Source organism: Procambarus clarkii, chromosome 43 (assembly GCF_040958095.1).
Source record: "Procambarus clarkii isolate CNS0578487 chromosome 43, FALCON_Pclarkii_2.0, whole genome shotgun sequence".
Classification (NCBI taxonomy): Eukaryota; Metazoa; Arthropoda; class Malacostraca; order Decapoda; family Cambaridae; genus Procambarus; species Procambarus clarkii.
Genome location: NC_091192.1, coordinates 10,023,932 through 10,046,586, shown reverse-complemented (window position 1 = coordinate 10,046,586; position 22,655 = coordinate 10,023,932). Strand labels below are relative to the sequence as shown.

At 45.6% G+C, this 22,655-nt stretch overlaps 1 protein-coding gene across 2 annotated transcripts in view; it reads right to left on the bottom strand.

Annotated features, from left to right (window-relative positions):
* The window catches only part of LOC123755724 (RING finger protein 17), a 928,112-nt gene that overhangs the window by 78,795 nt on the left and 826,662 nt on the right, over positions 1 to 22,655 (bottom strand). For both annotated transcript variants that reach the window (XM_045738465.2, XM_069300037.1), the window contains 2 exons: positions 13,851 to 13,967; positions 9,580 to 9,699 (listed from right to left, as the gene is read on the bottom strand). In XM_045738465.2, the coding sequence (XP_045594421.2) occupies positions 9,580 to 9,699; positions 13,851 to 13,967 (237 nt within the window). The remainder of the gene's footprint in view (positions 1 to 9,579; positions 9,700 to 13,850; positions 13,968 to 22,655) is intronic.

The window sequence follows — 22,655 nt, the reverse complement described above, 5'->3', positions numbered from 1 at the left end:
GGAGCAGACGCGCATAAAGAATGGGCGGCCAGGAACCTGTGCGAACCTCAAATCCCTGCATCCGAAATGAGCCCTAGACGCCACCAACACAGCAGCAAAAGCTGCAAACTTCCGAACAGCACGGGCGCAAGGACAGACTGCAGGCTGGAAGACTTAAAAACTCTGCGGAGAACCTGCGAGCCCCGAGCCCTGAAACAGGGAACAAGGGGAACCGGATCAACCCAAAGCGCATCCCCAGACACAGTACGCAGATAACGGAAAAAAAACGCAACCGGACAACACAGGACGCACCCCCGGCCGAACCAATCAAGCATCAATAACCCAAGAACCCCTCCGGAAAGCAGCCGTCTCAACTGTCGCCAGAAGGATGGAGAAAGGCTGCAAACATACAAACCTACCACCAGTGCCAAAGAGCAGAAACCTGAACCAAAGGGGCTACCACAAACTGAGAAGATAAGAAGGCACTCCGATCATGGACCAGGACAGCTCAGGCGACGCATGAGCAGGCTGGAGGTGAAACAAAACACAAGAAAGCGTACAAAACGGGGCAGATGTGATGTCCACCCCGAACGCAAGCCGGAGAGGCTCCGCCAGTGCTGCACAACTGTTGGACACTGTTGTTGAGCTGGAGGAGGCAGGAGTCACACCGCAGCAAGCTCCTGGAAATATCAAATTACCTAAGTATTGGGAACAGGTTGAGGGCTACAGTGGTGTCCCAGGTTACATAAAGGTTCAGGGAAGTGTAAAAGTAAATAAAATACAATAAACAAGTTAAAGTGAGTGAAAATAGCCAAGTTGGAAAAGTTTGTTTTGGTTCTAGAACAAGAACAAAGATGGCCGCCGCCGCCACTGAGAATGTAGACCCACCAACAGATGATGGTTTCAAAGGATTTTCACCACAAGATATAAGGAAAGGAGGAGTTCTTGGCAGGTTAGAGAAAATTGAGGATATGCAAAAAAAGTATGAAGAAAAAGTGCTTAAATTGGAAGAGGACAATGGAGCTCTTTGGAGTGAGCTTTGCACTCTAAAAGGGAGTATGCTTCAACAAGGTAAGATTATTACTGCATTAACAGACAAGGTAACAAATCAGGAGGAGCAAATCAAGGAACTAGTGAAAGAAAATGAGGCATGGAAAGTGAAGTGTGGTGACTTTGAAGAAATAAACAAGAAGATAGACTCATATGGTGAACAACTCCAAGCAAGCCTAAGGGCTAACATAGAGTTAGGTAAGGATCTCCAACTGGAAACTTCACTGACAACTCACATAGAGGAGGTGAATAAAGAACTAGAAAAGTATAAAGAAGAAATAAAAGCGACATATGCTCAAGTTGTAAAAGAGAAAGAGACTATAAAAGAAGTGTGTTCGGAAGTCAAAACCAGAAATGACCAACAAGAAGCAGAAATTAGGCAAGCAATTAGGAAAGAACTGGTTACAACAGTAAACTGGTACAAAACACTGCACATAGAACTTAGTCCATAATCATTTTTGGATGTTTAGAGAAGGAAATTTCATCTAGGGTGGACAGAGCAGCAGAAGAGATGAAAATCATAGAGAAAATAGTAGGTTTAGGAGAAGGCTCAAAGGAAAATGTCAGTGATTTTAGAAGAATAGGAAAATATGAGAAAGAAAAGAACCGCCCCTTAACCCTTACACTGCTCAGGGGTCCTTGGGACATTTACACCCCCGTGCGCAAGAAAATAAAAAATTCAAAATTTTTTTTTCGTCTTCTAAACATGTTAATTTGTGTCCCCTGAGCACGGAAAAAATAAAAAAAAAATCGTAGGTGACATATTTTGGGCGCAATTGACCGAGGAAGTCTGGCAAAAAGTGGGCGTTGACAGAGCGGTCGTCAGACCCGGTCAGCCTCACCCGCGTTGACAGATGGGAGTTGCCACAAAGATATTATTACCTAATTGTTTCAATGTCTCCGATTGATTTTTTCTTAGTTTCTTTGCAGTAATATTATTCAATAGTGTGTATTGTAATATATTTATATAATAAAAGTGGTTAATAATCGCTATACTCAAAAGTATGATGTGCATATTAGTGATTCAATTATTATGTTTATAAAACTATAAACAAATAGTTTTGCTGCTATTACACTCTATACACAGGTTATATATAAGTATTGGCATGTTTTGGTCACCATAACGAACCACTAAGTTGGTATTGAGAGTCGAAAAGCAACGAGGAGTTACCGCCACACACCAGCCAGCCACTCGCTGCCACTCCCTCAACACACGCACTAAACTTTCTCCCCCAACAATACCAGTTGTGGTGTTATTACACTATATACAGACGTTATATATAAGTATGTGTATATTTTGTTCACCACAACTGTACAGCTAAGCTGATATAGTTAGTTCAGGCACTAAGAGTCGTCGCTATACACAGATGGCGGCTGGCGGCTCCTTCACTCTTTCAAGGTCACACGCACTAAACTTTCTCCCCCAACAATACCTTTTGCAGTGTTATTACCCTATATACACATATTATATATAAGTATCTACATGTTTTATGCACCCTAACTGTACACCTAAGCTTGTAGTGCGCCCAAAGAGCATAGTAGCCACCCTCTAAACAGCTAGACAAATCGTGCAGACGACGTCACCTCCATCACCCATATGGCTCCTCCCAGCATAATCCTTTTGCTGTTATTACACTAATACACACATTATATATGTAATCTACATTTGTGTTCACCATAGAGAACCACTGACCTGGTATGGTGAACGCAAACAATAACAGGTGGCCACACAGTCAGTAAACGATGCTGTCTCCCTCCGACTCTCAGCATCACTCCTCCCACAGCGCTAATTATTACAACAATCCTGCTATTATCACAACCCTGGTTATTTATATCACAGTCATTGGTCATCTGTAATATTGTCATCGCTAAATAATAAAAATTATATATTTATTTTGACATTTTTCGGCGATGCTGTGGTCACAAGCTGAACATCAATGCTGTTCGCTCATGCTGCGTGCGCCGGCCTTGGTTGCTCCAACAGTACTGTGCCTCTCACACCTGAGAATATTGCCCACGATTTTTTTTTTAAATGGCATCTGTTTACAAGAGCCCTGAGGAAGCTACTGTGAACCCCGTGTAGCCGCGGGCCATTTGAATCAGGCCTGGCACCCTATGGCGTATATATACGCCATGCGCACCATGGGACATGTTACTCAGGGCGTATATTTACGCCATGCGCAGTTTAAGGGTTAAGGGTGACGTTTAATGGAGTGAAAAAACATGATGGAAGTGCTAAGAAATGCCAGGAAATTGCAGAGTGATGAGGTTTGCAAACTTTGGTCAATAAGACAAGACCTCTCCAAGAAAGACAGAGAAAAGCTGAAAATGAACCTAATGAGGCAAAACGTCTAAATGGGGATAGAAATGAAGAAGACAGAAATTCTTTTTTTTTACAAAGTGACAGGGACTGGAAAGCTTGTGAAATGGTACATAAAAACAAAGCAACAAGATCAGTAGTGGAAGGGGGAGTAAAGAGCAAAGGAAAAGGGAACATGTTCCTGAAAATTGTATATACCAACATAGATGGAGTGAGGTCAAAAACTTTGGAGTTGCAAGATATAATCCAGCTTAGGGTCCCAGATATTGTCGCATTATCAGAGACGAAACTTGAAGGAAATATAATAAATGAAGCAATATTCCCAAGAGGCTATTCAGTTTGGAGACGTGACAGGAAAACTAGGAAGGGAGGAGGAGTGGCTGTACTGGTGAAAAAACACCTGAAGGTAAGAGAGTTAATATTTGAAAACCCTCGAGATATTGACATAATGGCATTGCAGGTCTGGAATCAGGATGATAAGCTGGTAATTTTAAATGCCTACAGCCCACAGCAAGCAACACATGGACAAAGGAAGAACTGGATGACAAACGAGAGGGCCTCATAATGGTCATGAAAGATATTATTGCACAAGCAGATAAAGATAAATCACGACTGTTGATACTGGGGGACTTCAACTTTAAAGCAATAGACTGGGAGGCCTATGAAGCAAGAACGGAGGACTTTTGGACATGCAGATTTGTGAACCTCATTCTGGAGACATTCTTGTATCAACACATAAAGCAGGCCACAAGAATGAGGGAAGGAGATGTACCGTCAGTACTGGATCTAGTATTCACCAGGAAAGAAGAAGAGATATTTGACATCCAGTACCTTCCTCCCTTGGGAAAGAGTGATCACGTCCTGTTAGACATTGATTATGCTTTAAGATATCATCTAGAAGAAAATGGGGACATTGAAACAGTTGATAAACTCGATTTAAGGAGAGGATACTATGGGGAACTTCAAAATTTTTTTAATGATTGGACAGAATTGTTGCTAGGCAGGGAAGTAAATGAAATGTATGCCAAATTTTTACAAATATACGAGGAAGGCACACAAACATTCATACCAAAACAGAGATGCAGGGCCAGAAAACAGGATTGGTTCGACAGAAATTGTGAGAGGGCAAGAGACCAAAAGACACAAAAATGGAATCAGTATAGGAAGAGGCCAAACCCCCAAACATACCAACGATACAAAGATGCGAGAAACAACTATACGGCAGTAAGGAGAGAGGCAGAAAGAAATTTTGAAAAGGGGGTAGCGGATAAATGTAAAACAGAACCGGGCCTATTCTACAAATTCATAAACAACAAATTGCAGGTAAAGAATAATATCCAGAGGTTGAAAATGGGAAACAGATTCACGGAAAATGAAAAGGAAAAGTGTGAAACATTAAATGAAAAGTTCCAAAGTGTGTTTGTACAAAATGAAATCTTCAGAGAACCAGACACAATAAGAATTCCAGAGAACAACATAGAGCGAATAGAGGTGTCTAGAGATGAAGTGGAAAATATGCTTAAGGAGCTCAGTAAGAACAAAGCAGCTGGCCCAGATGGCGTTTCACCATGGGTTCTGAGAGAATGTGCATCTGAGCTCAGCATTCCACTTCACCTGATCTTTCAGGCATCCCTGTGTACAGGAATCGTAGCAGACGTGTGGAAACAGGCTAACATAGTTCCAATCTACAAAAGTGGCAGCAGGGAAGACCCCCTCAATTATAGACCTGTATCATTGACAAATGTAATAGTGAAAGTATTGGAAAAACTAATCAAAATTAAATGGGTAGAACACCTGGAGAGAAATGATATAATATCAGACAGACAGTATGGTTTTCAATCTGGAAGATCTTGTGTATCGAATTTACTCAGTTTCTATGATCGAGCCAGAGAGATATTACAGGAAAGAGATGGTTGGGTTGACTGCATTTATCTGGACCTAAAAAAGGCTTTTGACAGAGTTCCACATAAGAGGTTGTTCTGGAAACTGGAAAATATTGGAGGGGTGACAGGTAAGCTTCTAACATGGATGAAAAATTTTCTGACTGATAGAAAAATGAGGGCAGTAATCAGAGGCAATGTATCGGAATGGAGAAATGTCACAAGTGGAGTACCACAGGGTTCAGTTCTTGCACCAGTGATGTTTATTGTGTACATAAATGATCTACCAGTTGGTATACAGAATTATATGAACATGTTTGCTGATGATGCTAAGATAATAGGAAGGATAAGAAATTTAGATGATTGTCATGCCCTTCAAGAAGACCTGGACAAAATAAATATATGGAGCACCACTTGGCAAATGGAATTTAATGTTAATAAATGTCATGTTATGGAATGTGGAATAGGAGAACATAGACCCCACACAACCTATATATTATGTGAGAAATCTTTAAAGAATTCTGATAAAGAAAGAGATGTAGGGGTGGTTCTAGATAGAAAACTATCACCTGAGGACCACATACAGAATATAGTGCAAGGAGCCTATGCTATGCTTTCTAACTTCAGAATTGCATTTAAATACATGGATGGCGATATATTAAAGAAATTGTTCATGACTTTTGTTAGGCCAAAGCTAGAATATGCAGCGGTTGTGTGGTGCCCATATCTCAAGAAGCACATCAACAAACTGGAAAAGGTGCAAAGACATGCTACTAAGTGGCTCCCAGAACTGAAGGGCAAGAGCTACAAAGAGAGGTTAGAGGCATTAAATATGCCAAAACTAGAAGACAGAAGAAAAAGAGGTGATATGATCACTATGTACAAAATATTAACAGGAATTGATAAAATCGACAGGGAAGATTTCCTGAGACTTGGAACTTCAAGAACAAGAGGTCATAGATTTAAACTAGCTAAACACAGATGCCGAAGAAATACTGTATAAGAAAATTCACCTTAGCAAATAGAGTGGTAGACGGTTGGAACAAGTTACGTGAGAAGGTGGTGGAGGCCAAGACCGTCAGTAGTTTCAAAGCGTTATATGACAAAGAGTGCTGGGAAGATGGGACACCACGAGCGTAGCTCTCATCCTGTAACTACACTTAGGTAATTACACTTAGGTAATTACAAAACGAGGCAACAGTAAGAAACAAAAAAAACTATAGTCCTGAAAACCCAAGAATGGACAAGACAACCCGATGCAAAAGAGAAGACAACCTACAAAGAGCAAGAAAAAGTGCATAGAAACACCAGGAACCTCTTACTGTCGGCAAGACGAAGCTCAAAGGTGGGACACCGTCAACAAAACGCCCCGGGTTCAGACACCTATCAAGCAGTGTCTGAAAATAAAGCTGGGCCGGCCACCAAGGGACCATAAGGACTACTCTCGTGGGAATGGGCTCCAACCGAATTAGAACCCGAAGCAACAGCTGGACCAGGAGAAGAGGAACAGGTACCCCCACCTCGACCAGTCCTGCCGAAAGGCATCCATGGTGAAGCCTTGCAGGCGGGTAACAGCGCCACATAGAATGGGCGACACCTAGACCACGCCGACTCGAAGACGTCCATGGCCAGGAGTCCATACGTTCAGCAGAGCCAACGAAACGAGTCGGCGACGACTGGCCAATCCGCGAACAGAGGAATGAACCGAGACAGCTGTCTGCCAGGATGCAGGACACACCCCAGATATGAACCTCACGGTTAGCCAAACCCCAAGAATCCAGCAAATGAGCCACTCTAAGCGATCAACCTCATAGGTCAAACACCTAAGAGAAATCCCTGTGCTTCCAGCAAAGAACTGCCAGAGAACAGTCCGAATGGAGCTGTAAGGTAGAGCACCGAGTGACCCAAACCCTCGGAAGTGCAAACCAGACAGCCACGAACTCCTGAACCGTGCTGTTAGCCCGACGGACGGACAGATCCTACCATCCCCGGCTGACCTGGTGAGCACTGGTCACAAAGCCCCAGCCGAGAGATGACCCATCTGTGAACACATCGAGCGATGGCTAGGGAAGGTGCCAAGGCATGGAACCCAGAAAACCCCAAAGAGGAACCTGGTGACGCAGCACCAACACAAGATCCCCGAAGGAACAAACCCAACGATTGCAAGAAAGATGAAAGGGGAGTCTCCGAAGTAACCAAACAGATGCCGAAGCCAAACCCGACCCTGCGGGCAGACCAGCACGTCGAAGTTCAGACTCCCGCACAACTGCTCGAGCAACTGCCGAAGAAACCGGGACCCCCTCATGAACAGCCGAAGGCGGGACCACAGCTGCAGCAACACTTCTCGAGGGAAAGATAAGGAGCGGCCCAAGAGCCCTAAACAAGACCCAGCCAGGTCCGAACCCAGGATGAAAACAGATAGAACAGCCTCCAGATCACTAGGAAACCAAACCCGGCGATCTGGAAAGAACCACAACCCTGGCGAGCAGACAAGCGGACCGACTGGGAGCCCCACACCAGCCAGTCATAGAGGTAGGCTAGACACCGAACCCCAAGCAGACTCAGACAGGGCACCAAGATCTGGTAAAGATGCATAAATACACCAAGTGCCAATTACAAAATAGGGAAGGCAACAAAAGCGGTAAGCCTGAAGCCCTACCACCAACTGTGCCAGTCCCGGAAAACTGGAGAGGAATGTGCCAAGAATTGACCTGGAGGTCCGGGGCCACCATCCAGGCACCCGGCCCCAACAGAAGCCAGACAGGAGACAACAGTCCTCTGATGAGGGCATAGGATCCAGGGAGCAGACTAAAGAAGTCCAGAAGAACCGCAGATTCAACAGGCCCATGTCTGCATAGAGCAGACGGGAACCCCAGAAGGATGGGGCAGATCGACCACGTCCAATGCACCCACTAAGATGACATAACGAAGCGCAGGGGAAGAAGAAAACCCCGCCAGCCCTTAACCCCCCAAAGGGGAAGAAGCCATCCACCGCCGCCACCAGAGGCCGGAAGACAACCAAAAGCGCCTACTAACTGCAGGACCATGCGAGAGTCAGCAGAGCAAGCTGCTCCCCCAGCGCCCCGTCAACAGAGAAGGGAACAGAGCCCCTTCCGAAAGAAAAAGTATACATACACATATATACATATATATTATACATATACACATACACACACAAGGTATGTTACACACAAGTGCGTATACACATACATATGTGCACACACACAGTGTACACTTGTACATGCACATGTGTACACACACACATACACGTGAAAAGAAAATTACAAGCTTTCGACCAGTGGGCAGAGAGCACCACGCTGCCTAGGCAAAAAAGGCACAAAACTTCATCAAAAGGCCCAACTCGACAACAAAACCCCAAAGTCCCAGCATGACCACAACACGTGCCAAGACCCAAAATGATCAGTCTGCAAGCCAGGAAGAACCTGGAACCCCAGAAGGCAGAACCGGGTCACACACGAGGAAACAAAGCCCCCTGAATTCAAAAAGGGGACCCAAGAGTTAGAAACCTCCGGAACAAAACCAAAGTACCCAAAGGAACTCAGAATCGAACCAGGGGAAGCCCAAACCACCACATTTGCCGGCGGAGATACACCACAGAAAGGCAAAGCACAGCCCCCAGACAGAACCCCCAAGGAAACGGTCAAAACAGACCGAAAACCAAGGGACAAGGTGTGGGAGCAAGCATAACAGACAGGGACACTGAGACCAAACCCAAGGGCCCAGTCCCAAAACAGACAAAACGGGAAACCCGGTGTAAAATCAACACTCAAACGTTCCCAGAACGTAGCAACGTAGCAACAATAGTTTTCAAACAACAATAGTTTTCAAAGCAACAAACGTAGCAACAATAGTTTTCCTTGTTTCCTCATAGTCTATTTTTCTTTGCAGCAGTATCTTGTTTGGTTTTATCTACTCTTTATGATTGGTTTCCTCAGTTTTGGATTTTTTTTTTATCCCCAAGCACCCATCCTCCAAAGACAGATTCTTGGCCTGGCTCCTAGTAGGATAGTGTGGGTCTCCATGCAAGACCAAGTACAATCCTTAGGCTTAGCAGCACCAGTTTATAAACACAAGGGAGCTACTAAGGGAACCTTCTGTTTTAGGTTAGGATTGTGGGTAGATGTATATGAGGGAGGCAGTGCTGGAAACAGGAATTTTTTTTAAACTGAAATACAGAGGGTTAAATTGGTAGGTATGAGCCCAAAATACAACAAATAAAATAAAGAGTACAAATTTGGAAAGCTCCACCATTAGGAGGATGAGGAAATTTACAGCAGCAACCAAGCTATCAGATATGTTTAAAAGTGAGCAAAAATTAATATAACTCACCACATCCACAGAGAACTGGTCATCCATATTAGTATCTGCGATGACTCGGCGGCATACTTTTATTTTATCAACTAGTATTGATGCCACATCTAAACCAACATCTATAACTTCTATGTTAATCTGTTAATAAAAAATAGTAATTAGTTAGAATAAAATTAAAAATGAATGTATTGAAATGTCTGTTTCTAGAGGGCCCTCCTCAGTTGCTCCCCAATGTTAAACTTCAGGAAACCAAACTTGGGAAACAGTTTCTATGATAGAGCCAAAGGGATTGTTGGGTTGATTGCATTTATTTGGACCTAAAAAACCGGGGTTGAATGTAATGAAATGTCATTTTCTGGGTGAGTCCCGGAGGCTCCCTGGAGCTATCCAGGCTGAATGGATATGTGTAACTTTCTGGCATCAGTCCATGTGCATGGAGTTCATGCTTAGCGGGGACCACGAGCTAGAACCTATACCCCCTTAGAGAGGCGCGAAGAGCAATGGACAATTGAACAACCCGTCTTCATAAAAATAACGTCACTTTTGGCTCGTATGCGCACTATGGCTAAATTTGGACGTTATTTGAAATGAAATCGACTCCCAAAAGTGACGTACTGTCCCGTTTTCTGTTTGAGTTGTCCGGCCTACTTGGTAAGGTTAAAAGAGTTAACTTTCAATTAACGTTTTTCATAACGTTTTGGAACTTTAAAAGAATTTCCTGCCCACCTAACCTATCAGAGGACCCTTAACTTACTGTTGTTGAAAAAAAAAATCCCAAATTTATTTTCATTTTTTGTTCATTTTCAAATTACGTACACTTTCGGCCATACGAGCAAGCGGCCAAAAGCAACATTTTTAAGAGGACAGGTTGAATTGAAACTCCCATGTGGTTGGGAGCATTCTGTCTGCCATCGAGCAAGTCTGACACCCAAGAAAGGTAGGCGTCCCAAAACAAACCCCCCTATTCTGGTGAAACTATTGCTACCGAAAGCCGAATGAGTGGCCAGAACTCCTCAAACGAAAATTAGCAACCTAGCATGACGTCATCACGTTGCAGCGCCACTGTCTGTGCCACACCACTCTTCCTCAGGAGGGGGAAGGGGTAGCCCAAAGCCCCAGTGCCGGCAATCCAACCACTAGTTCTTAGGCTGGATGTCAAACACTCGAAAAACACTGCCAACAGTAATTAAGAGGGATGCCTGGGAGCACCGCCAGGTGAAGAAGCCAGAGCCGGACATGCTGGAGGGCAGGGTAGAGGCGAAGGAGGTGGCCCACACCCATGACACAGGGAAAACCTCGGCGTCCACCCCACAGCTGGAATCCAGGACACCCCCGGAACGAAGGGACACATACCGGAGCAAGGGAGAAGAGCGAAAGGCGAAGCACCCGAGAAAAAAGGGCGCAAAACATTAGCACTGAAACACACCACTCAGACCAAAACAAACTCCACGGCGCATGCGCATGACACGCTGAACGAACCGCACAACCCGCTCTGCAGGAATGCACCAACCAGGACTACTGCACTAGAAAAGTACCCAAAAAATGTTAGCAGTAACAAGAAAACCGGCCAACGAAGCGAAGACAAAGAGCCCAAAGGGAACCCAACCGGGCCACGAGCAGCCCAACCGGGCCACAAGGAGCCAAACCGGGCCACAAGGAGCCCAACTGGGCTACAAGTAGCCCAATACGGCGACCCGGACTAGGAGCCGACAGACATTCCAATAATACGGGAAGTAGCGAAAACCTTCCCGAACCCTCAAGAACACAGAAGCAAACACCAGTCCCGAAGGCACACAAAAGCACAGTCGCACCCGAGGCCAGAAGTCACGTAGAACCCCAAGAATGGGGAAACATGAAGACACCATCCCAAAAAGGGGGGGGAGCATCCACCCACAGGACGGAACCAACCGACTCAACAGCCAAGGAACCGAGTCCTGAGAGGGGCCGACGGCCAACAACACGTACGACGAGTGGAGAGGAAAACCCCCACTCCGCGTAACCACAAGCCCCGCCTAGAGGGGGAGAAAAACCCACCCATGGAGTCCTACAGGGCCAAAGCCCCCAAGTCAGCCCCTCCCCAGCCCCGGGAACCTACACGACAGGCCCCGGGGCCGAGCCGTCCCCCCAAAGCCCCGGCCGTACTTGAAAACCGGGGCAGCCGCAAAAATACTAAGGAAGGGAGCACAGGAGCCCACTGGCAGACTCTTACAACACGGCTGAAGGAATAGGCTCAAATGCCCACGTCACTACCCCGGAAGGGGAATTCCCCGAGACTGCTCTTGTCTCAAAACCACCAAACCCCGCCCCGAACCCACAGATGGTAAGGAACCGGATGTAGGCAGGAAAGGGGGATCCAGGGGAATGACAAGGGGGCGTGGAAGGAACCTAAGCAACCTGCACCCCTAAGTCCCAACACGAACCAAAACGAGGCAGCCCCGGGGCCCTCGGGGAGCAAACAAGAGCGTTGCCACCACCAAGGCTCAAAGCCCCTGCTGCCCGCACCCGCTTAGTCAGCACAACTGAGTAACCAAGCCACAATGAGCAACAAAACTCGCAAGACTCTGGGTCGAAGGTGTCACCGACCCCACAGGCAGCAGACAGAGGCAAAACAGAGTCACCCAGAGACAAAGGGTGAGAGCAACCATCAAACTCGCTGGAAGCGAGGGGAGGGACTCTGGGGTAACATCCATCGAACCCACGCGCCCCCAGGGGTTCCCCAGGGTCCCGAGCGTTTACTATAAGAGGACTCGCGCTCGGGTAATCCCAGGCAGGGTACTGCTAACCAGCGCCCAAAGCTACCAAACAACTTTCTAAGAGCTGAACCCCAGGGACGTGTACACTCACGGGGACCTAGCAGGGGGTACCACCAGAAAAATACTCAGAACACAAGGGACACAAGGGGGAAGAACGAAGGCAGACCCCCCACCAGGTAGAAAAAAGAAAAAGAAAAAGAAAGCCCTGCAAGAGGACAGCGTACCCAAGCGGAACAAAGCCAGCCGCCATGATTGGTGGAAACAAGCTGTACAGTACCCTGTGCCCCACCAGTGCAAAACTGCCCCTTACCCTAAGGTGAACAAGGGAGACAGAACACCTGAGCACACAAAGAGCGGCCGAAAACCAAGCAGTAAACGGCCTAGCAGGGGCAGGACCCAAGGAACTTGTGGAAGGTGGCCCCAAGCCCCAAGGGCAGTACTTACAGGGCACCTAAGGAAGGGAACCCTAGGTGCATGCAGCCCGAGTACTGGAGACACAATCCCGGCTCACGTACCACCTAGAAGACAGACACTACACTCTAGGTACTGTGCTGAAACAACCACTGGAGCCGGAGCACACAACCAGTGCCCATAGCATCAGCCGAAGAACTGATGGGTGGACAACCGGCGTGGAAGGTCTGGCGCTCCCCCTTCCCCCTCCTGGGGAGGGGGGGAGCTGCGCAGACAGTGGGGCGGTAACGTGTGACATCATAATAGTTTGCTTGTTTTCTGTTGGGGAGTTCTATCCACTAGCTTGGCTTTTGGTAGCAATTTTAACCAGAATAGGGGTTTGTTTTGGAATGCTTACCTTTCTGGATGCTTGACCCGGTCGATGGCAGACATAGAATGCTTCCAACCACATGGGGGTTTCTATAGGCCATTGCTCCCCTTGCCTCTCTGAGGGGGCCAGGTTCTAGCCGTGGTCCCCGGTAGGCCCTAGAACTCCACACACATGACTGATGCCAAAGTCTGACATTAGCATATCAGCCTGGTAAAGCTCCGGGGAGCTTATGGGGCTCCCCCCCAGAAAAGAATTTTTTGGGAACACTTTATTTCATGCGCACCGGGGGAATTTCACAATAAACTCAGCGCAGCACGGTGGTTAGACAGCATTTGCCTGTCATTTGTGGAGTTCATGTAGATCTCTTTGTTTGGTCTAAATATCACCTTCACTTGCCACTTAACCATAGATCTTAGTATCATCTGCAAATTTGATGATGTGGTTTGTAATATTCTGATCTATGTCACTGATGAGAATGTACTATATGACAAAAAAAGTTGGCCCCAAAATGGACCCCTGTGGGGCCCAACATATGACACATGAATTATTTGCTTTCTACTGTCACATTAGCTGAATCATAACCCTTCAAGGATATATGAAAAATTCCCTTGGCACCTAGCACCTATATGAACATGAAATATTACCCTGCCTCACTATATGATATGCTTCTCCAGACAGCAGAATTCCTTTTCAGGGGGGAAGGGGGGCAACAAAGTGGGACAGCTCAGAAATAAAGCTAAATAATTTAGGCCTACCTTTAGTGTTTCGCCTAAACTTGCTTCTTCCATAACAGTCACACGGCATTCTTTATCTACTAAAGTCTTATGAAGAAAATCTAATAGCTTTATGTCCCACTGACCATCCTCAGAGACCTGTTGGAAAAAGGATAAATAATGAAGGAAGTGCAACTTTATTTTGTAAATAGAGACCATGATAACTCTAACAGTATCTCGGCTAATTGCTTCAGGAATAGGAAGTATCGTATTTGACCGCATAAAAGACGCACTCTCACAGAAGGCACACCTCTATTTTACAAGGATATTTTGTGGAAAAGCAATTAGTATGTTTTATCTGACATTTATTTTAAGACTTTTTGTAGGGAAAATGTATGATTCTGTGCATGAAATACAATATTGCAATAGTATACTGCAATACAGTATTGCTATACAGGATGTGAAAGTTGTATTTCTGGATGTGATGTTTTGTGTTACTGCGACAGGCCACCAGGGCGGCACCCCTCGTGGTGGCGCACCATCTCAGTGCTGTCAACGGGGCACCTGCAGGGCATCCGGAAAGGCAATCAACCTCGCACGTTGCTGCAACTTAAACCTTGCATGCAATGCTAAAGCTGTTTGCACCCAAATATCAGTGTCAGTGGACTGGGTGAATGGAGTACTGTAACCACGCAATTATCCGGGATTCGAACATCCGGAAAACGCCCTTATACTGCCAAAATCGTGACCGGATAAAGTTCTCAATATCCGGCTAAAATGGCCACGGGAGCCGGATAAAAGCTGGTTTTGCCGGATAAAAAATTGGAGCCGGTTAATTTGCTGCCGATGTTACACTATCCGGACAGTCAGCCGGATAATTATGGAATTGTCCGGATATGAAAACCATGAGGCGGGCAGTACCGTATTAATCCCATCTGCCTGTGGCTCGAGGCGCATGGTGTAAGAGGGGGGTGGGGTGGGTGGGGGGTGTTGGGAGAGAGGGGAGTGTTGGGAGGGACCACCTGGGGGGGATAAGGGGGGGGATGGGGAGCTGCCTCTACACTACAGTACAAGAATTACCATCGATTTTAGAACAATTCATCATAGCCAAATTCAAAAGAAATACTAGTAATTATGTAATAAAAAATATCATACAAGTTTCCTAAAAACAATTTGCACAGGCTGAAGTTTCCTTCAAAAACATATATTTTTTTTCCTGCTGGCGGCCTTCGTAATGTGCCTCCTTACCCCGACTGGACCCGTCCATGCCTGGTCAACCCATGTGTTCTCTACCCTCGTGTTATTCCCCAGTGCCACGCCATTAGCGAAATATTTTTTTTAAATAACTTTTTTATTTTCATGGTAACTTTGAACATTTTTGGACAAGACTATGTCTGGTAGCAACATGAATCGTTCTGGAGGTGTTAAGAGGAAGAAGGTTGTCCTAACACTTAAGGACAAGCTACGTGTTATACAACTTTGTGAAAAAGGCCGGTCGACCTCAATTGTTGCCAAGGAATTTAATATAGGCACTAGTACTGTTTCTGATAAAAGGAAACAAAAAGAGAAAATTATGAAATTCATTTCACCCTGTGAAAGTGAAGGTGCACGCACTAGCAGAGGGTGTGGTAGAATGACTATGAAAACTTCGACGCATGTGCAGTTGGATGAGACTGTGTACAAGTGGCTTGCTCAGCACCGCACAGCTGGCGTGACAATTCGCGGCCCAGAAATACAAAATGCTGCAAGCAGGTTTGCTGCAAGCCTTGGAATAAAGGATTTCGAAGCGAGTGAAGGGTGGGTTGCAAGGTTCAAGGGTAGGCACAATATTGTGAAGAGGAAAATTGTCGGTGAAAAATTGAGTGCAGATGAAAGCAGTGTAGAACCATTTAAAGAGAAATTAAGAGCATACATTTTGGAAAATAATTTATATTCTTATCAAATTTAAAATGCTGATGAAACTGGGTTGTATTGGAGAAGTTTACCAGAAAAAACTCTAGCAATGAGGAGTGAGGGTTGTGTGCCAGGCTGTAAGGTCAACAAGGACAGGCTCTTGGCCATGATGTGTGCGAATGCCGACGGCACAGACAGAATCACGTGTGCAATTGTTGGCAAATCAAAGAAACCAAGAGCCTTGCAACATTGCATGGACAGACTGCTAGTCAAATATTATAACTCACAAAATGCATGGTTTACACAAGAGATCTTTCTTTCCTGGTTTCATGACGTAAAGTGGTTCAACGTGTTCTGCAGGGAAGTTCATGCCTGTCAAGTTAAGAAACTCAAAGTAAGGCCAAGCGAAGTTCGGGCTTTGCTGCTGTTTGATAATGTGCCTGCCCACCCCAAAATTGCCAGGTTAACCTCACATGATGGCAAAATAACGTGTATGGCACTTCCTCCTAACACAACCTCTCTTATCCAGCCTATGCATAGATCAGGCAGTACAGATCAGAGGTTTTTGGTGTACAACCTCTGTGCCACAGAGGTTGTACACCAAAAAGATGCTAAACGAAGTTTTGGTGGTTTTGCCTCTTCCGGAAGATATTGAACTCGGTGTGGATAACAGGACTAAAGAAAAACTTGAGAATTTGAAGAACTATACAATCAAGGAAGCCATCTATAACTGGGCCAAGGTGTGGAGTGAATTAAAGGAATCTTTTGAAAAATTTGAATTTGAAAAATTCCTGGAAAAAAATGCCTCACGTCTACGGTCAGAAATGAGGAGGATGCAGAAATGGACTTTGAAGGATTTACAGATGAAGTCCATGGAATGTTTAGAAATGCCGGCGAAAACTTGGAAAGACAGGATGTGGTTGATTGGCTTGAAAAAGATGCCAAGGACCCAGGATATGGTGTGATGAGTGAAGACGAGATTCTCCAGTCTATTACTGGTGAGGTCGACGAAGAAGAGGAGGATGAAGAAGGCAGTAAAGAACCAACACCAATGACCACAAAATACAGTGTACTCATGACCTATGTTGACAGATTAATAAATTTTTCATCCAATTGTGCTCATCCAGAAGTTGGAAACATGTATCAGTGCCTGAGGCGAACAAAAGAGCTGATCATACAACTGGCCAGTGAATACAGAAGGCAAGCTACACTCGATTCTTATATGGTACGAAAATCAAACCAAGCGCCTTCAACAAGTGAGGTGGCACACGTAACCCAAGCGCCTTCAACATGTGAGGCATCACAGGCAAGCCCAGTGCCTTCAACAAGTGAGGCGTCACAGGCAAGCCAAATGCCTTCAACCAGTGAGGATTCTGCAGCTGACAGTGAAAACTAACTTTGCCTAATGAACTGTACAGTAATTTTAAGTGTTAATTTTAGTATTGTGTTAGTATAGGTTACGTAAATTGTCAAGAATTTTTAACTTCAAGATGTGTGGCATCAATCAAGAAGACAAACAACAATAAGGTAAGTTGAGGTTTCTAGTTGAATATTTAATAATTATATGTGGCAAGGCAATTCAAATAATGTTGTTTGTAGTACAAAAATAGTTGGAAATGGTTAGTTTTGGACTCGTAGGTGAAAAAGTACCATTATTCGGAACTTGTGATAATCCGGCTAAGGGTCCTTCCCATATAGTCCGGATGATCGAGTGGAGACAGTACAAGCAAAGAACACCACTTGCAGGACTTCGGGTCATAGGTGTCACTGACCTCAACAAGCAGCAAGGCATATGCAGACGGTGAGTGTCACCCCAAAACAGGGGGACAGAGCAACCTTCAAACTTGCACAAGGCGAGGTGGGACTCCGAGGTCTCCTACATTGGACCAGGGCCCTTAGGCTGACTGCTAAGGTAAGCCCAGGCGAGGTACTGCTAACCAGTTATCCCAGAGCTAATAAGCAAACAATCTAAAAGGTGAACCCCTGCAAGGTGTGCAAGCATGGGGACCTAGTGGAGGGCCACCAAAAACCTACCTGTAGTCCTACTGCCACACCTGGCAGACCCCCACCAGGCAAAACAAAAACAAAAGAAAAACCCTGCAAAAGCATGTCTCCAGGAGAACAGAACCTGTCGCAATGCGTACATCAGACAGCTGCACAGTACCTCGCGCCCCAGCCAGCAACGAAACTACCTCCTAACCCAAGGGAAAACAGGAGTAAGAACCAACCCAGCTGAACCCCCAAGGGCAGGCAATCACTGAGCAACAACAGAACCACACGGAGGTAGCTGCTCCTGAACAGCTCATGGAAGATAACCCTGAGGCCGCAAAGGCTTACAGGGGCACCTAGGGAAGGTGGCCCTAGGTGCATGCAGCCCCAGTACGCTTCTTGTGTTACATCTGGCTCACACACTACAAAAACAGAGCAACAACACAGCACTGCGCAAAGAGTGGGGTCAGAGCGATCGACCATCACCAACACAACAGCCTCTCGAACTGAGGAGAGTTGCCGGCGTGGAGGTCTGGGATCCCCCCCTACCCCGGTACCCCTCTCGGGGAGGGGGGTTGCGCAGACGGATGGACAGCGTTTGTGGTGACATCATACTTGTTTCCTTGGTTTTGATTGGGGAGTTCTGTTGCTAGTTCGGCTTTCGGTTTGCAATTTATTAGATCAGCAATAGTTTGTTTTGGAATTCCTACCTTTCTGGGTGCCTGACCTGGTAGATGGCAGACAAAGACTGCTTCCAATTACACGGGGGTGTCTTTAGGCCATTGCTCCTCGTGCCTCTCTTGAGGGGGCCAGGTTCTGGCTCTGGTCCCCGGTAGGCTTAGAACTCCATCGAGTGACTGTTGGCATGGTCTAATATATATACACATCAGCCCGGTACAGCTCCGGGGAGCCGAAGGGGCTCTCCACAGAAAAACCACACATTTCCTTAATAGTTGTGTCTTTCAAACGTTTAAGAAAGGTTAAAACAGTCAGGTACCAGCCAGGTACCTGACCTGGCTGGACCAGGTCAGGTACCTGGTCCAGCCAGGTACCTGACTGGACCAAACTGCTGAAAGAGGCAGAGCTGTGGAAAACATTGCAGGTTTGGACACTGAGCAAGCAACGCCCGAAACTAAGGCTGGGCCAGCCACCAAGGGGCCAACATGACTACTCGACCCTGGTAAGTCTCCAAACGAGCCAGGACAGAGTGGTCATCTGAAAGGAGGGGCAAGGAATCTATGGGTTCAGACAGGACAAGACCAGAATGAACAACAGATCTGCACAGTCCCATTTTGGCACTGGAAACAGACAGGAAACCCACCTGAGGAACAGGGTCATTTTGACCATGCCCAAGCGCACCCACTCCGAGATGATGCAATGGAACATGGGAAGAACCCTGCCCGGTGAGACCCGAACCCCCTGAAGGAGGAGAAGCCACCCAAAGCCACAAAACGCCGGTGGATATGACCCGAAACACCCACAAATTGTGGAACCAAGCGTGAGTAAGCAGTGCGAGCCTTCCCTTCATCTCCTTGTCAACTAGGCAAATCACGAAAGGGCCGACGCCCCTTATGAAAAGCCAACCGATGAACAGAGTTATCACCGCTCTGACCAAACGAAGCCCAAGCCCTGGCACAACCTTTCCGAGAAGGCCGAGAATGGCCACCCCAAAGAACCAAAAAGTCTGACATAGGATGACAACTAGACGAAGCCCTTACAGAAACTGAAGTCGCCACAAACAGCAACGAACAAAATGGTGACGAAAACCTAAGAGCCAGGGCCCAAGCAGATTCCAAAGAAAGAGTGAGCGCAGCCTGACAGCACATGTGACGAGAAGCAAAGAACAGTCACCGCCTCCTTGAGAATCGGCACAAAGAGCTTCAACAGCACGGCTGACGCCTGAGCCGCCGAGGTCACTGCACAAGACGAAAGCCTGGCACGCAACGCCTCTACATCCTCCTCAATCCAGGCCAAAGACAGCTCGAGAAGGGAAAATAAGTGCAAGACCGAAGCCAAATGCCCACGAGCGCACAAATTCTCAGCGACAAAGGACACTATTAGGAAAGGAACCTGCATGTGCAGCTGCATAAAGTCAACATTCTGAGGAAGCACAGGGGCAAACAAGCATGGATTAAGGCGCTCAAACTAAAACCCCCAGGTAAAACTGCAAAACGGTACAAGTTTCTTGCCAATCCAGCGTGCGGGTCCAACAGAACTAATGCCACACACCCTCAACGAACAGAGACTCCGAAACCTCCAAACGCACCCAATATGGGGCAGAAGAACCGAACTCAAACGAGGATGGATCCATCATGGAGGCAGAATCCGGGTCTCGCAGGGGGTAAGCAGCAAGTGCCTACCGAACCTCCTTAGGTGAGATACGAGAAGCAGAAAACCTCTGGAAAGAAGGAGCCGAGGAGCCCAAGGGAACCTGGAACCGAACCCGGGGAGGAGCCGACCCCAAATCATATTCATACAGGGAAGGGGGTGTTAAGAAAATCCCTTCCCCTGCAATGACAAGCCCCCGCAAAGAGGGTACCAACACCCAAGCATGGTCAAAAGGGGCCCAATCTTTCCAGGTCAACTCCTCCCCAGCCCTAGAATCCTCGAAACCAGGACTCGGGGCAGAGCAGTCCTCCATACCCTCTACCCCCGAAGAAAAGGCAGAGTTCACGAGAAAGGCAGTGAAGAAGGGGGCCTGCTGGTGTGACCCAGAAGCCTTGGCAGGAGGAACTGGCTCGAATGCCTCCGTCCCCAACCCAAATGGGGCAGTCCCCGAAACTGCCCATGTCTCATTACCAACTAAACCCTGCCCTGACTCCGAAACCCAAAACAAAATTTTTGCGAGCCGGAAGCTGGGAAGGGGAAACAGGATGAACAATGAGAAGTACCGGGGAGCGCAAACTGAACCAAAGTCACAGCAACTAACGACCCCAGGTCCGGATTCCTATAACCATAAAGGGGGCAGCCTCGGAGCACCTGGGTGGGCAACCAACCTAGCGCTTTGCAGCAACCGAAAATGATCATGCAACGCAGATGTTGCCTGAACCCGAATATCAATGTCATCAGAATGGGTAAATTGAAGAACAATTAGAGAGCACGACCTGCAAGACTCCAGGTCAAGCTCCAGGTTGACCACACAGACAGCATGACAAGAGGCAAAAGCAGTGACTATCACCCTGAGACAAGGGCACACAGCAACCTTCAAATTCACAGGAGGTGAGGTGGAACTCAGAAGACACATCTATAGGTCTAATGAGCCCCAATGGGAATTTCCAGGGTGCACAGGCTGACTGCTACAGGAAGCCCAGACAAGGTACTGCAAAATTGGCTCGGCCCAGATTAACAAGGGAATCTGCTAAAGCTGAACCCCTGCGACATGTTGAATTATGGGGTCTTAGGAGGGCTGTGGGAAAATCTGGTTCTAGTATATATGCAAATAAAATTTATAATTCTATGAATGCAAAATAATACATAATTCTAAGAAAGCTCGAAGGACCAGAATACAATGTTAAATGAGAGAACCAGTGGCTTATGGATCTCTATGATTAAATGCAATAAAATCTATTATTCTATTAAATAAATAATATAATAAATAAATAAATGTTTATTTAGGTAAGGTACATACATAAAGAGATTTTACAAAGTTTGTTGGATTAATAGATAGAGCTAGTACATACAATGCCTAAAGCCACTATTACGCAAAGCGTTTCGGGCAGGAAAAACATTAATGACTAAGCTTAATACTAATGGGTAAAAAGAATAAAGAATAAAGAATATTCTTATGCAATGAACCGTAAAATTCTATACATTCTAGAACTGCTTTCCATGGCACATTTTTGGGGGGTATTGTATGAGGTTAGTCTACATAATGTGTATAAGAAATTGTAGACATGATAAATATAGTAAATGCATGTGTATAAATATTGCTACATATTAATTATTAATAAAATACTCACACACATATAAATTTGGAAAAGCAAGAAAATGTTATCGATGAGATAAATTAGCATTAAGATCTATCTACAAAACTATAAAACCAGCTTAGATGTTTGATGTATAGAAGTAAACGATCCATATGCGTATGCTCGTCACCTAGAATCGTGTTTTATCTGGCTTCAGCTAGAAGCACGTGAGCATCAAGGAAGTTTCACCTCACTCGAGTTGATACTCCAGCTGAAAGTCGCTTTAAATATAAATTCTGTTGGAGAATGTATGACTCCACTAATATTCACGTAAAGTAATATGAATAGTGGAGTGAAAGGCAACTCACGATTTTGGTATTGGGGGCTCGCCTCCTAATGACATACTGTCCTATCTAAGATGTTTAATGTGGCCACAAGAAAACAAATACCCGAGCATAAATGCTTTTGATTGATTAAAGTTAAATAGGGAAAGAAGTGTTTATGATGACTGTTCATATCATAATTAAATACATTATGTGGTAATATTTGATTCTCGCAGTGCAGGTCAGTTAATGTAGACTGCACAAATAAAACAAGAATCCTTTGGAAGTGGAAATGATTTTAGGTTATAATATTATTTACTGGAACAGCTATCTAGCTGGGTAAAGGAATTCCAATAAACTGTAGTATACTAAATAAAGTAAACCTATTAATAAATAATTATCCTTAATAAGGGAAAGTAAATGGTTGTACTTCTATTAGATCTACAGATATGTGGAAAATTATTCCCGTTGGCTAGCTGACTGACACAACATTTCCACGATTCTAAGGAAAATTACATGACACTCCACATCCTAATGCAATGAATTCTATACCACTAAACTATGGGTTAGTAGTATTACTTAATTATAACACTTAGTACAGGAAATGCATCCCATTGTACTGAGGATTAGTAAATGAATATTATTAAATGATTATGATGCCTAATACAGGAAATACATCCTATTGTATTAGGGATGAGAATAATTGTTGGAAATTTCCAACAAGGGCCACCCAAACA